A 14948-nucleotide genomic window follows, 5' to 3' on the forward strand; every position below is an offset into this window, starting at 1 on the left:
TCATTTCCTATCCTCTCTTCTCCTCGGCTTTCCTCTGCTCTCATCTCCTCTTCTCTCCTCCCCTCCTTTCCTCCTTTCCTTTCCTCTCCTTTGCCCTCCATCCGCTACTCTCCTCCCTTCTCTTCTCCTCTCCTTTCCTCTGCTCTGCTCTCCTCTCCTCCCCTCTACCATATTTAACCCTTCTATATCACTGTCCTCTCCTCTCTCACCCAATACTGTATTTCTATACTGTATATGTGGTTATTTATATATATGTAAATACATGTATATGTAAATATGGCTATATGTGAACAGGGTTATATGTAAACAGGGTTATATTTAAATAGGGTTGTATGTAAATAGGGGTGAATGTAAATAGGGTTATATGTAAATCGGGGTGTATGTAAATAGGGTTATATGTAAATAGGGTTGTATGTAAATAGGGTTGTATGTAAATAGGGTTCTATGTAAATGACTGCTTTCTTCCTTGCATGCTTATTTCTGTTTGTTATTTCATCTGTCTTTTCTACTGCATACTGTTACACTTCTGTTAGCCAAGTCCAAGAGAGGAGAAGTTGCAAGTAAGCATGTCATTGTATTGTCTACACCTCGCTGTATGTGGTCCTCTCCTTTCCTCTCCTTTCCTCCCCTTTTGTCTGCTCTCCTCTCCTTTCCTCTGCTCTCCTCTCCTTTCCTCTCCTTTCCTTTCCTCTGCTCTCCTTTACTCTCCTTTACTCTACTTTCCTTTCCTCTTCTCCTTTCCTCTCCTCTTCTCCTCTCCTCCCTCTTTCCTCTCCTCTCCTTTCTTCTGCTCTCCTCTTCTCCCTCTCCATTTCTCTGCTCTCCTATCCTTTCGTCTGCTCTCCTTTCCTTTCCTTTCCTCTGCTCCGCTCTCCTCTCCTTTCCTCTGCTCTCCTTTCCTTTCCTTTCCTCTGCTCTCTTCTCCTTTCCTTTCCACTGCTCTCCTCTCCTTTCCTTTCCTCTGCTATCCTTTCCTCTCCTGTCCTTTCCTTTCCTCTGCTCACCTCTCCTTTCCTCTCCTTTCCTTTCCTTTCCTCTCCTTTCCTCTCCTATCCTTTCCTCTCCTTTCCTTTCCACTACTTTCCTTCCTTCCTTTCCTTCTCTTCTCTCTTTTCATCTCTCTACATATCCTACACTCTCTTCTCATCTCTCTACATATCCTACACTCTCTTCTCGTCTCTCTTCATATCCTACACTCTCTTCTCATCTCTCTTCATATCCTACACTCTCTTCTCGTCTCTTCATATCCTACACTCTGTTCTCGTCTCTCTTCATATCCTACACTCTCTTCTCGTCTCTCTTCATATCCTACACTCTCTTCTCATCTCTCTTCATATCCTACACTCTCTTCTCATCTCTCTTCTCGTCTCTCTTCATATCCTACACTCTCTTCTCATCTCTCTTCTCGTCTCTCTTCATATCCTACACTCTCTTCTCATCTCTCTACATTTAACGTTAGTCATTTAGCAGACGCTCTTATCCAGAGCCACTTACAGTTAGCTCACTCATTCTCATTCAGGAGAGAGTGAGGAGAGGAGAGAGGGATGAGAGGAGGTGAGGAGAGTGGGATGAAAGGAGGAGAGAGGGATGAGAGGAGGAGAGAGGGATGAGAGGTGAGGAGAGTGGGATGAGAGGAGGAGAGAGGGATGAAAGAAGATGTAGAGGAGAGAGGGATGAGAGGAGAAGAGAAGAGAGGGATGAGAAAGGAAAGAGAGGAGAGAGGGGCGAGGAGAGGAGAGAGGGATGAGAAGGAAAGCGAGGAGAGGGGAGAGAGTGATGAGAGGAGGAGAGGAGAGAGGGATGAGAAAGGAAAGAGAGGAGAGGGAGGAGAGGAGGAGAGGAGAGAGGGGTGAGAAAGGAAAGAGAGGAGAGGGGAGAGAGTGATGAGAGGAGGAGAGGAGAGAGGGATGAGAAAGGAAAGAGGAGAGGGGAGAGAGTGATGAGAGGAAGAGAGGAGAGAGGGATGAGAAAGGAAAGAGGAGAGGGGAGAGAGTGATGAGAGGAAGAGAGGAGAGAGGGATGAGAAAGGAAAGAGAGGAGAGGGGAGAGAGGAGAGGAGAGGAAGAGAGGAGAGAGGGATGAGAAAGGAAAGAGGAGAGGGGAGAGAGTGATGAGAGGAAGAGAGGAGAGTGGGATGAGAAAGGAAAGAGAGGAGAGGGGAGAGAGTGATGAGAGGAAGAGAGGAGAGTGGGATGAGAAAGGAAAGAGAGGAGAGGGGAGAGAGGGAGGAGAGGAAGAGAGGAGAGAGGGATGAGAAAGGAAAGAGGAGAGGGGAGAGAGTGATGAGAGGAAGAGAGGAGAGAGGGATGAGAAAGGAAAGAGGAGAGGGGAGAGAGTGATGAGAGGAAGAGAGGAGAGAGGGATGAGAAAGGAAAGAGAGGAGAGAGGAGAGAGGGAAGAGAGGAGAGAGGGATGAGAAAGGAAAGAGGAGAGGGGAGAGAGTGATGAGAGGAAGAGAGGAGAGAGAGATGAGAAAGGAAAGAGGAGAGGGGAGAGAGTGATGAGAGGAAGAGAGGAGAGAGGGATGAGAAAGGAAAGAGAGGAGAGGGGAGAGAGTGATGAGAGGAAGAGAGGAGAGAGGGATGAGAAAGGAAAGAGAGGAGAGGGGAGAGAGTGATGAGAGGAAGAGAGGAGAGAGGGATGAGAAAGGAAAGAGAGGAGAGGGGAGAGAGTGATGAGAGGAAGAGAGGAGAGAGGGATGAGAAAGGAAAGAGAGGAGAGGGGAGAGAGGGAGGAGAGGAAGAGAGGAGAGTGGGATGAGAAAGGAAAGAGAGGAGAGGGGAGAGAGGGAGGAGAGGAAGAGAGGAGAGTGGGATGAGAAAGGAAAGAGAGGAAAGAGGAGAGGGGAGAGAGGGAGGAGAGGGAGAGAGGAGAGAGGGATGAGAAAGGAAAGAGAGGAGAGGGGAGAGAGGGAGGAGAGGAAGAGAGGAGAGTGGGATGAGAAAGGAAAGAGAGGAAAGAGGAGAGGGGAGAGAGGGAGGAGAGGGAGAGAGGAGAGAGGGATGAGAAAGGAAAGAGGAGAGGGGAGAGAGGGAGGAGAGGAGGAGAGGAGAGAGGGATGAGAAAGGAAAGAGGAGAGGGGAGAGAGTGATGAGAGGAAGAGAGGAGAGAGGGATGAGAAAGGAAAGAGAGGAGAGGGGAGAGAGGAGAGGAGAGGAAGAGAGGAGAGAGGGATGAGAAAGGAAAGAGGAGAGGGGAGAGAGTAATGAGAGGAAGAGAGGAGAGTGGGATGAGAAAGGAAAGAGAGGAGAGGGGAGAGAGTGATGAGAGGAAGAGAGGAGAGTGGGATGAGAAAGGAAAGAGAGGAGAGGGGAGAGAGGGAGGAGAGGAAGAGAGGAGAGAGGGATGAGAAAGGAAAGAGAGGAGAGGGGAGAGAGTGATGAGAGGAAGAGAGGAGAGAGGGATGAGAAAGGAAAGAGGAGAGGGGAGAGAGTGATGAGAGGAAGAGAGAGGGATGAGAAAGGAAAGAGAGGAGAGAGGGGAGAGAGTGATGAGAGGAAGAGAGGAGAGAGGGATGAGAAAGGAAAGAGGAGAGGGGAGAGAGTGATGAGAGGAGAGAGGGATGAGAAAGGAAAGAGGAGAGGGGAGAGAGTGATGAGAGGAAGAGAGGAGAGAGGGATGAGAAAGGAAAGAGAGGAGAGGGGAGAGAGTGATGAGAGGAAGAGAGGAGAGAGGGATGAGAAAGGAAAGAGGGGAGAGAGGGAGGAGAGGAGGAGAGGGGAGAGGGATGAGAAAGGAAAGAGAGGGGAGAGAGGGAGGAGAGGAGGAGAGGGGAGAGGCATGAGAAAGGAAAGAGAGGAGAGGGGAGAGAGTGATGAGAGGAAGAGAGGAGAGAGGGATGAGAAAGGAAAGAGAGGAGAGGGGAGAGAGTGATGAGAGGAAGAGAGGAGAGAGGGATGAGAAAGGAAAGAGGAGAGGGGAGAGAGTGATGAGAGGAAGAGAGGAGAGAGGGATGAGAAAGGAAAGAGGAGAGGGGAGAGAGTGATGAGAGGAAGAGAGGAGAGAGGGATGAGAAAGGAAAGAGAGGAGAGGGGAGAGAGGGAGGAGAGGAAGAGAGGAGAGAGGGATGAGAAAGGAAAGAGAGGAGAGGGGAGAGGGGAGAGAGTGATGAGAGGAGGAGAGGAGAGAGGGATGAGAAAGGAAAGAGAGGAGAGGGGAGAGAGTGATGAGAGGAGGAGAGGAGAGAGGGATGAGAAAGGAAAGAGAGGAGAGGGGAGAGAGTGATGAGAGGAAGAGAGGAGAGAGGGATGAGAAAGGAAAGAGAGGAGAGGGGAGAGAGTGATGAGAGGAGGAGAGGAGAGAGGGATGAGAAAGGAAAGAGAGGAGAGGGGAGAGAGAAGTGATGAGAGGAGGAGAGGAGAGAGGGATGAGAAAGGAAAGAGAGGAGAGGGGAGAGAGGGAGGAGAGGAGAGAGGGATGAGAAAGGAAAGAGAGGAGAGGGGAGAGAGGGAGGAGAGGAGAGAGGGATGAGAAAGGAAAGAGAGGAGAGGGGAGAGAGTGATGAGAGGAAGAGAGGAGAGAGGGATGAGAAAGGAAAGAGAGGAGAGGGGAGAGAGGGAGGAGAGGAAGAGAGGAGAGTGGGATGAGAAAGGAAAGAGAGGAGAGGGGAGAGAGGGAGGAGAGGAAGAGAGGAGAGTGGGATGAGAAAGGAAAGAGAGGAAAGAGGAGAGGGGAGAGAGGGAGGAGAGGGAGAGAGGAGAGAGGGATGAGAAAGGAAAGAGAGGAGAGGGGAGAGAGGGAGGAGAGGAAGAGAGGAGAGTGGGATGAGAAAGGAAAGAGAGGAAAGAGGAGAGGGGAGAGAGGGAGGAGAGGGAGAGAGGAGAGAGGGATGAGAAAGGAAAGAGGAGAGGGGAGAGAGGGAGGAGAGGAGGAGAGGAGAGAGGGATGAGAAAGGAAAGAGGAGAGGGGAGAGAGTGATGAGAGGAAGAGAGGAGAGAGGGATGAGAAAGGAAAGAGAGGAGAGGGGAGAGAGGAGAGGAGAGGAAGAGAGGAGAGAGGGATGAGAAAGGAAAGAGGAGAGGGGAGAGAGTAATGAGAGGAAGAGAGGAGAGTGGGATGAGAAAGGAAAGAGAGGAGAGGGGAGAGAGTGATGAGAGGAAGAGAGGAGAGTGGGATGAGAAAGGAAAGAGAGGAGAGGGGAGAGAGGGAGGAGAGGAAGAGAGGAGAGAGGGATGAGAAAGGAAAGAGGAGAGGGGAGAGAGTGATGAGAGGAAGAGAGGAGAGAGGGATGAGAAAGGAAAGAGGAGAGGGGAGAGAGTGATGAGAGGAAGAGAGGAGAGAGGGATGAGAAAGGAAAGAGAGGAGAGAGGAGAGAGTGATGAGAGGAAGAGAGGAGAGAGGGATGAGAAAGGAAAGAGGAGAGGGGAGAGAGTGATGAGAGGAAGAGAGGAGAGAGGGATGAGAAAGGAAAGAGGAGAGGGGAGAGAGTGATGAGAGGAAGAGAGGAGAGAGGGATGAGAAAGGAAAGAGAGGAGAGGGGAGAGAGTGATGAGAGGAAGAGAGGAGAGAGGGATGAGAAAGGAAAGAGGGGAGAGAGGGAGGAGAGGAGGAGAGGGGAGAGGGATGAGAAAGGAAAGAGAGGAGAGGGGAGAGAGGGAGGAGAGGAGGAGAGGGGAGAGGGATGAGAAAGGAAAGAGAGGAGAGGGGAGAGAGTGATGAGAGGAAGAGAGGAGAGAGGGATGAGAAAGGAAAGAGAGGAGAGGGGAGAGAGTGATGAGAGGAAGAGAGGAGAGAGGGATGAGAAAGGAAAGAGGAGAGGGGAGAGAGTGATGAGAGGAAGAGAGGAGAGAGGGATGAGAAAGGAAAGAGGAGAGGGGAGAGAGTGATGAGAGGAAGAGAGGAGAGAGGGATGAGAAAGGAAAGAGAGGAGAGGGGAGAGAGTGATGAGAGGAGGAGAGGAGAGAGGGATGAGAAAGGAAAGAGAGGAGAGGGGAGAGAGTGATGAGAGGAAGAGAGGAGAGAGGGATGAGAAAGGAAAGAGAGGAGAGGGGAGAGAGTGATGAGAGGAGGAGAGGAGAGAGGGATGAGAAAGGAAAGAGAGGAGAGGGGAGAGGGGAGAGAGTGATGAGAGGAGGAGAGGAGAGAGGGATGAGAAAGGAAAGAGAGGAGAGGGGAGAGAGGGAGGAGAGGAGAGAGGGATGAGAAAGGAAAGAGAGGAGAGGGGAGAGAGGGAGGAGAGGAGAGAGGGATGAGAAAGGAAAGAGAGGAGAGGGGAGAGAGTGATGAGAGGAAGAGAGGAGAGAGGGATGAGAAAGGAAAGAGAGGAGAGGGGAGAGAGTGATGAGAAGAGGAGAGGAGAGAGGGATGAGAAAGGAAAGAGAGGAGAGGGGAGAGAGTGATGAGAGGAGAGAGGGATGAGAAAGGAAAGAGAGGAGAGGGGAGAGAGGGAGGAGAGGAGAGAGGGATGAGAAAGGAAAGAGAGGAGAGGGGAGAGAGTGATGAGAGGAAGAGAGGAGAGAGGGATGAGAAAGGAAAGAGAGGAGAGGGGAGAGAGTGATGAGAGGAAGAGAGGAGAGGGGAGAGAGTGATGAGAGGAAGAGAGGAAGAGAGGAGAGAGGGATGAGAAAGGAAAGAGGAGAGGGGAGAGAGTGATGAGAGGAAGAGAGGAGAGAGGGATGAGAAAGGAAAGAGAGGAGAGAGGAGAGAGTGATGAGAGGAGGAGAGGGGAGAGTGATGAGAGGAGGAGAGGGGAGAGGGAGGAGAGGGGAGAGTGATGAGAGGGAGGAGAGGAGAGCAGCAGTAACTGAACCATACAGCTCCACTAAATGGACACCATTTGCCCTGAGGGACAGTTCACTTTACCAGAATAACTCCTGTAGTACAATACAATACAATACATTTACACAACACTGAACTGTGACTGTACAAGATGGTACACTACAGTGTCACTAATCACTACAATGTAGTATCTCCACTACACTACAGTACACTACAATACAGCCTTCCGTACCACGCCACACAGCTAGCATGTTCCACTCTGGTCCATCTGTCCTTCCTCCCAAAGTGTACACTTGTTCCCTTCCCTTCAGTGATCTGAAAGGAAATGACTTGAATGAGAAATAGGAGACTCCCACAAGTACCTCCACCAATCCAATGCTTTTCAATGTCTGGGAAGTAGTGAACGAGTGCACACTTCAGGAATAAGGGTATATTATTGGTAGGCATGCTATGATAGCTAATAACAGGAAGATAGACCAGCTAGTAGACTACAGTATTACCATCACACAGTTACCATGGTTACATTCATACAGCCAGCTAGCAGACTACAGTATTACCATCACATAGTTACCATGGTTACATTCACACAGCCAGCTAGCAGACTACAGTATTACCATCACACAGTTACCACGGTTACCACTACTCTCCCTCATAGTTCATCCCCCCCCAGGTATCATACTGATACTCTATCATAGTTAATATGTTGCTACAAACACACACACACACACACACACACACACACACACACACACACACACACACACACACACACACACACACACACACACACACACACACACACACACACACACACACTACAGAAACACACACACACACACAGAAACACACACACACACACAGAAACACACACACACACACAGAAACACACACACACACACACACAGAAACACACACACACACACACTCACACAGAAACTCAGTTAGCCAACGATAACACCAATCCAAGGCTTTTAAATCCATAACTGGAAGTGCACACTTTAGGAGAGTCAGGATGCAACCTAACTTTACTACAGTGTTAATGTCTAAGAAGATGTGTGTGTTAGAAGGATATTCAACCTAACTTTACTAGAGTGAAAAGAGAGAGAGAGAGAACCTTGGGAAAATCCTCTGCATTATCATTAACAGCAGACTCGTACATTTCCTAAGTGTAAACAATGTACTGAGCAAATGTCAAATTGGCATTTTAGCAAATTATCGTACAACAGACCCTGTATTCACCCCGCACACCCTAATTGACAAACAAACAAACCAAAACAAAGGCAAAGTCTTCTCATGCTTAGTTGATTTCAAAAAAGCCTTCGACTCAATTTGGCATGAGGGTCTGCTATACAAATTGATGGAAAGTGGTGTTGGGGGTAAAACATACGACATTATAAAATCCATGTACACAAACAACAAGTGTGCGGTTAAAATAGGCAAAAAAAAATACACATTTCTTCTCACAGGGCCGTGGGGTGAGACAGGGATGCAGCTTAAGCCCCACCTCTTCAACATATATATCAACGAATTGGCGCAGGCACTAGAAACGTCTGCAGCACCCGGCCTCACCCTACTGGAATCTGAAGTCAACTGTCTACTGTTTGCTGATGATCTGGTGCTTCTGTCCCCAACCAAGGAGGGCCTACAGCAGCACCTAGATCTTCTGCACAGATTCTGTCAGACCTGGGCCCTGACAGTAAATCTCAGTAAGACCAAAATAATGGTGTTCCAAAAAAGGTCCAGTCGCCAGGACCACAAATACAAATTCCATCTAGACACCGTTGCCCTAGTGCACACAAAAAACAACACATACCTCGGCCTAAACATCAGCGCCACAGGTAACTTTCACAAAGCTGTGAACGATCTGAGAGACAAGGCAAGAAGGGCCTTCTATGCCATCAAAAGGAACATAAAATTCAACATACCAATTAGGATCTGGCTAAAAATACTTGAATCAGTCATAGAACCCATTGCCCTTTATGGTTGTGAGGTCTGGGGTCCGCTCACCAACCAAGAATTCACAAAATGGGACAAGCACCAAATGAGACTCTGCCTGCAGAATTCTGCTCAAATATCCTCTGTGTACAACGTAGAACACCAAATAATGCATGCAGAGCAGAATTAGGCCGATACCCACTAATTATCAAAATCCAGAAAAGAGCCGTTAAATTCTACAACCACCTAAAAGGAAGCGATTCCCAAACCTTCCATAACAAAGCCATCACCTACAGAGAGATGAACCTGGAGAAGAGTCCCCTAAGCAAGCTGGTCCTGGGGCTCTGTTCACAAACACAAACAGACGTCACAGAGCCCCAGGACAGCAACAGCAACACAATTAGACCTAACCAAATCATGAGAAAACAAAAAGATAATTACTTGACACATTGGAAAGAATTAACAAAAAAACAGAGCAAACTAGAATGCTATTTGGCCCTAAACAGAGAGTACACAGTGGCAGAATACCTGACCACTGTGACTAACCCAAACATAAGGAAAGCTTTGACTATGTACAGACTCAGTGAGCATAGCCTTGCTATTGAGAAAGGCCGCCGTAGGCAGACATGGCTCTCAAGAGAAGACAGGCTATGTGCACACTGCCCACAAAATGAGGTGGAAACTGAGCTGCACTTCCTAACCTCCTGCCAAATGTATGACCATATTAGAGACACATATTTCCCTCAGATTACACAGACCCACAATAAAAGGGCAACCAGTGAAGAACAAACACCATTGTAAATACAACCCATATTTATGCTAATTTATTTTCCCTTGTGTACTTTAACCATTTGTACATTGTTACAACACTGTATATATACATAATATGACATTTGTAATAACTTTATTCTTTTGAAACTTCTGTATGTGTAATGTTTACTGTTCATTTTTATTGTTTATTTCACTTTTGTATATTATCTACCTCACTTGCTTTGGCAATGTTAACACATGTTTCCCATGCCAGTAAAGCCCCTTGAATTGAATTGAATTGAATTGAATTGAATTGAATTGAATTGAATTGAATTGAATTGAATTGAATTGAGAGAGACAGACAGAGAGAGAGGAACATCTAACTGCTGAGAGTTGTTAAGCATTTAGTTTGACAACAGGTTCCTTTTCTACAGGCCAGTCAGTAACCTCTGGGTTAGACACACACACACACACACACACACACACACACACACACACACACACACACACACACACACACACACACACACACACACACACACACACACACACACACACACACACACAGACAGTCTCATGATGTTAATAACTGTATTCCATTGCAGCTCAGTGGCCATGTGTCAGCACTGACATGTCTCCTCTCTCCCTTCTGTCTCCTCCTCACCCCTCCTCCCCCTCCTCACCCCTCCTCCCCACCCCCTTCTGTCTCCTCCTCCCCATCCTTCTGTCTCCCCATCCTTCTTTCTCCCCCTCCTCACCCCTCCCCACCCCCTTCTGTCTCCTCCTCCTCAACCCTCCTCCCCATCCTTCTGTCTCCCCCTCCTCACCCATCTCCACCCCCTTCTGTCTCACCCTCCTCACCCCTCCTCACCCCTCCTCACCCCTTTCTGTCTCCTCCTCCTCACCCCTCCTCCCCATCCTTCTGTCTCCTCCTCCTCACCCCTCCTCCCCATCCTTCTGTCTCCTCCTCCTCACCCCTCCTCCCCATCCTTCTGTCTCCTCCTCCCCATCCTTCTGTCTCCCCATCCTTCTTTCTCCCCGCTCCTCACCCCTCCCCACCCCCTTCTGTCTCCTCCTCCTCACCCCTCCTCCCCATCCTTCTGTCTCCCCCTCCTCACCCATCTCCAACCCCTTCTGTCTCACCCTCCTCACCCCTCCCCACCTGCTTCTGTCTCCCCTCCTCACCCCCTTCTGTCTCCCCCTCCTCACCCCTCCTCACCCCTTTCTGTCTCCTCCTCCTCACCCCTCCTCCCCATCCTTCTGTCTCCCCCTCCTCACCCCTCCTCACCCCTCTTCACCCCCTTCTGTCTCCTCCTCCTCACCCCTCCTCCCCATCCTTCTGTCTCCCCTTCCTCACCCCTCCTCCCCATCCTTCTGTCTCCCTCTCCTCACCCATCTCCACCCGCTTCTGTCTCCCCCTCCTCACCCCCTTCTGTCTCCTCCTCCTCACCCCTCCTCCCCATCAATCTGTCTCCCCCTCCTCACCCATCTCCACCCCCTTCTGTCTCCCCCTCCTCACCCCCTTCTGTCTCCCCCTCCTCACCCCTCCCCACCCACTTCTGTCTCCCCCTCCTCACCCCCTTCTGTCTCCCCCTCATCACCCCTCCTCACCCCCTTCTGTCTCCCCCTCCTCACCCCTCCTCCCCACCAATATGTCTCCCCCTCCTCACCCCTCCTCACCCCCTTCTGTCTCCCCCTCCTCACCCCTCCTCCCCATCCTTCTGTCTCCCCCTCATCACCCCTCCCCACCCCCTTCTGTCTCCTCCTCCTCACCCCTCCTCCCCATCCTTCTGTCTCCCCCTCCTCACCCCTCCTCACCCCCTTCCGTCTCCTCCTCCTCACCCCTCCTCCCCATCCTTCTGTCTCCCCCTCCTCACCCATCTCCACCCCCTTCTGTCTCCCCCTCGTCACCCCCTTCTGTCTCCCCCTCCTCACCCCCTCCTCCCCATCCTTCTGTCTCCCCCTCCTCACCCCTCCCCACCCGCTTCTGTCTCCCCCTCCTCACCCCCCTTCTGTCTCCCCCTCATCACCCCCTCCTCACCCCCTTCTGTCTCCCCCTCCTCACCCCTCCTCCCCATCCTTCTGTCTCCCCCTCCTCACCCCTCCTCACCCCCTTCTGTCTCCCCCTCCTCACCCCTCCTCCCCATTCTTCTGTCTCCCCCTCATCACCCCTCCCCACCCCTTCTGTCTCCTCCTCCTCACCCCTCCTCACCATCCTTCTGTCTCCTCCTCCTCACCCCTCCTCCCCATCCTTCTGTCTCCCCCTCCTCACCCATCTCCACCCCCTTCTGTCTCCCCCTCCTCACCCCTCCCCACCCCCTTCTGTCTCCCCCTCATCACCGCTCCTCACCCCCTTCGGTCTCCTCCTCCTCACCCCTCCTCCCCATCCTTCTGTCTCTCCCTCCTCACCCATCTCCACCCCCTTCTGTCTCCCCCTCCTCACCCCTCCCCACCCGCTTCTGTCTCCCCCTCATCACCCCTTTCTGCCTCCCCTTCTCACTACACTTCTGTACCCCCTCTGTCTGTCTCAATGTCTGCTGTCTCTCTAACCTCTCTCTCTATCAATAGATCATGTAATAGACTTTACTCACTGTCTACCTCTCTCTCTCTATCAGTAGATCATGTCATATACTTTACTTACTCTGTCTACCTCTCTCTCTATCAATAGATCATGTCATATACTTTACTTACTGTCTACCTCTCTATCATAGATCATGTCATATACTTTACTTACTGTCTACCTCTCTCTCTCTCTATCAATAGATCATGTCATATACTTTACTTACTGTCTACCTCTCTCTCTCTATCAATAGATCATGTCATATACTTTACTTACTGTCTACCTCTCTCTCTCTATCAGTAGATCATGTCATATACTTTACTTACTGTCTACCTCTCTCTATCAATAGATCATGTCATATACTTTACTTACTGTCTACCTCTCTCTCTGTCAATAGATCATGTAATAGACTTTACTTACTGTCAACCTCTCTCTCTCTCACTCTCTCTCTCTGCCCCCACCCTCTCTATCTCCCTCTCTCTCTCCCTCTCTCTCTACCCCCACCCTCTCTCTCTCTACCCCCCACCCTCTCTCTCTCTACCCCCACCCTCTCTCTCTCTCTCCCTCTCTCTCTCTACCCCACCCTCTCTCTCTCTCTCTCTCTCTCTACCCCTTCCCCCTCTCTCTCTCTTTCTCTCTTTCTCTCTCTCTCTACCCCCACCCTCTCTCTCTCTCTCCCTCTCTCTCTCTACCCCACCCTCTCTCTCTCTACCCCTTCCCCCTCTCTCTCTCTTTCTCTCTTTCTCTCTCTCTACCCCTTCCCTCTCCCTCTCTCTCTCTCTCTCTCTCTCTCCCTCTCCCTCCCCTCTACTCCAGGTGAGATGGAGGAGTTGGAGGCTATCTGGCTAACGGGGATCTGTCACCATGAGAAGAACGAGGTGATGTCCAGTCAGCTGGATATAGACAACATGGCCGGAGTGTTTTACATGCTGGCTACCGCCATGGGCCTGTCTCTAATTACCTTCATATCAGAACACCTCTTCTACTGGCGGCTGAGATACTGTTTCACTGGAGTCTGTAACGGACGACCTGGTCTACTCTTCACCATCAGTAGGGTAAGACTGAAGGGTAGGGTACTGGGTAGGGGTTAGGGTGTAGAATGTAGGGGTTAGGCTGTAGAATGTAGGGGTTAAGGTGTAGAATGTAGGGGTTAAGGTGTAGAATGTAGGGGTTAAGGTGTAGAATGTAGGGGTTAGGGTGTAGAATGTAGGGGTTGGGGTGTAGAATGTAGGGGTTAAGGTGTAGAATGTAGGGGTTAAGGTGTAGAATGGAGGTGTTAAGGTGTAGAATGTAGGGGTTAGGCTGTAGAATGTAGGGGTTAAGGTGTAGAATGTAGGGGTTAAGGTGTAGAATGTAGGGGTTAAGGTGTAGAATGTAGGGGTTAAGGTGTAGAATGTAGGGGTTAGGGTGTAGAATGTAGGGGTTAAGGTGTAGAATGTAGGGGTTAGGCTGTAGAATGTAGGGGTTAAGGTGTAGAATGTAGGGGTTAAGGTGTAGAATGTAGGGGTTAAGGTGTAGAATGTAGGGGTTAAGGTGTAGAATGAAGGGGTTAAGGTGTAGAATGTAGGGGTTAAGGTGTAGAATGTAGGGGTTAGGCTGTAGAATGTAGGGGTTAGGCTGTAGAATGTAGGGGTTAAGGTGTAGAATGTAGGGGTTAGGCTGTAGAATGTAGGGGTTAAGGTGTAGAATGTAGGGGTTAAGGTGTAGAATGTAGGGGTTAAGGTGTAGAATGTAGGGGTTAAGGTGTAGAATGTAGGGGTTAGGCTGTAGAATGTAGGGGTTAAGGTGTAGAATGTAGGGGTTAAGGTGTAGAATGTAGGGGTTAGGCTGTAGAATGTAGGGGTTAAGGTGTAGAATGTAGGGGTTAAGGTGTAGAATGTAGGGGTTAGGCTGTAGAATGTAGGGGTTAAGGTGTAGAATGTAGGGGTTAAGGTGTAGGGGTTAAGGTGTAGAATGTAGGGGTTAGGGTGTAGAATGTAGAATGTAGGGGTTAAGGTGTAGAATGTAGGGGTTAAGGTGTAGAATGTAGGGGTTAGGCTGTAGAATGTAGGGGTTAAGGTGTAGAATGTAGGGGTTAAGGTGTAGAATGTAAGGGTTAGGCTGTAGAATGTAGGGGTTAAGGTGTAGAATGTAGGGGTTAAGGTGTAGAATGTAGGGGTTAAGGTGTAGAATGTAGGGGTTAAGGTGTAGAATGTAGGGGTTAAGGTGTAGAATGTCGGGGTTAGGCTGTAGAATGTAGGGGTTAAGGTGTAGAATGTAGGGGTTAGGCTGTAGAATGTAGGGGTTAAGGTGTAGAATGTAGGGGTTAAGGTGTAGAATGTAAGGGTTAGGCTGTAGAATGTAGGGGTTAAGGTGTAGAATGTAGGGGTTAAGGTGTAGAATGTAGGGGTTAAGGTGTAGAATGTAGGGGTTAGGCTGTAGAATGTAGGGTTTAGGCTGTAGAATGTAGGGGTTAAGGTGTAGAATGTAGGGGTTAAGGTGTAGAATGTTAAGGTGTAGAATGTAGGGGTTAAGGTGTAGAATGTAGGGGTTAAGGTGTAGAATGTAGGGGTTAAGGTGTAGAATGTAGGGGTTAGGCTGTAGAATGTAGGGGTTAAGGTGTAGAATGTAGGGGTTAAGGTGTAGAATGTAGGGGTTAGGCTGTAGAATATAGGGGTTAAGGTGTAGAATGTAGGGGTTAAGGTGTAGAATGTAGGGGTTAAGGTGTAGAATGTAGGGGTTAAGGTGTAGGGCAGAGGAGGCTGGTAGGAGGAGCTATAAAAGGACAGGCTCATTGTAATTGGCTGGAATGGAATTAATGGAACAGTACCTAACACATCAAATACATGGACACAACGTGTTTGACTGCGTTCCATTGATTCCATTCCAACCTTTACAAAGAGCCAGTCCTCCTTTAATTCCTCCCACCAGCCTCCGCTGGTGTAGGGGGTAGGAGCCAGGAGCCGAAGAAAAGTAGGGTAAGGATGAGGGGTTGGGTAGGGGGTAG

The 14948-nt window shown here is 49.7% G+C and overlaps 1 protein-coding gene across 1 annotated transcript in view; it reads left to right on the plus strand.

Moving 5' to 3' along the window:
* Nucleotides 1-14948, plus strand: part of LOC106563992 (glutamate receptor ionotropic, NMDA 2A) — a 428098-nt gene that overhangs the window by 378054 nt on the left and 35096 nt on the right. The window contains exon 17 of the mRNA XM_045690511.1: nt 12779-13017. Within this exon, the coding sequence (XP_045546467.1) occupies nt 12779-13017 (239 nt within the window). The remainder of the gene's footprint in view (nt 1-12778; nt 13018-14948) is intronic.

The sequence above is a fragment of the Salmo salar genome, chromosome ssa12 (genome assembly GCF_905237065.1).
Source record: "Salmo salar chromosome ssa12, Ssal_v3.1, whole genome shotgun sequence".
Classification (NCBI taxonomy): Eukaryota; Metazoa; Chordata; class Actinopteri; order Salmoniformes; family Salmonidae; genus Salmo; species Salmo salar.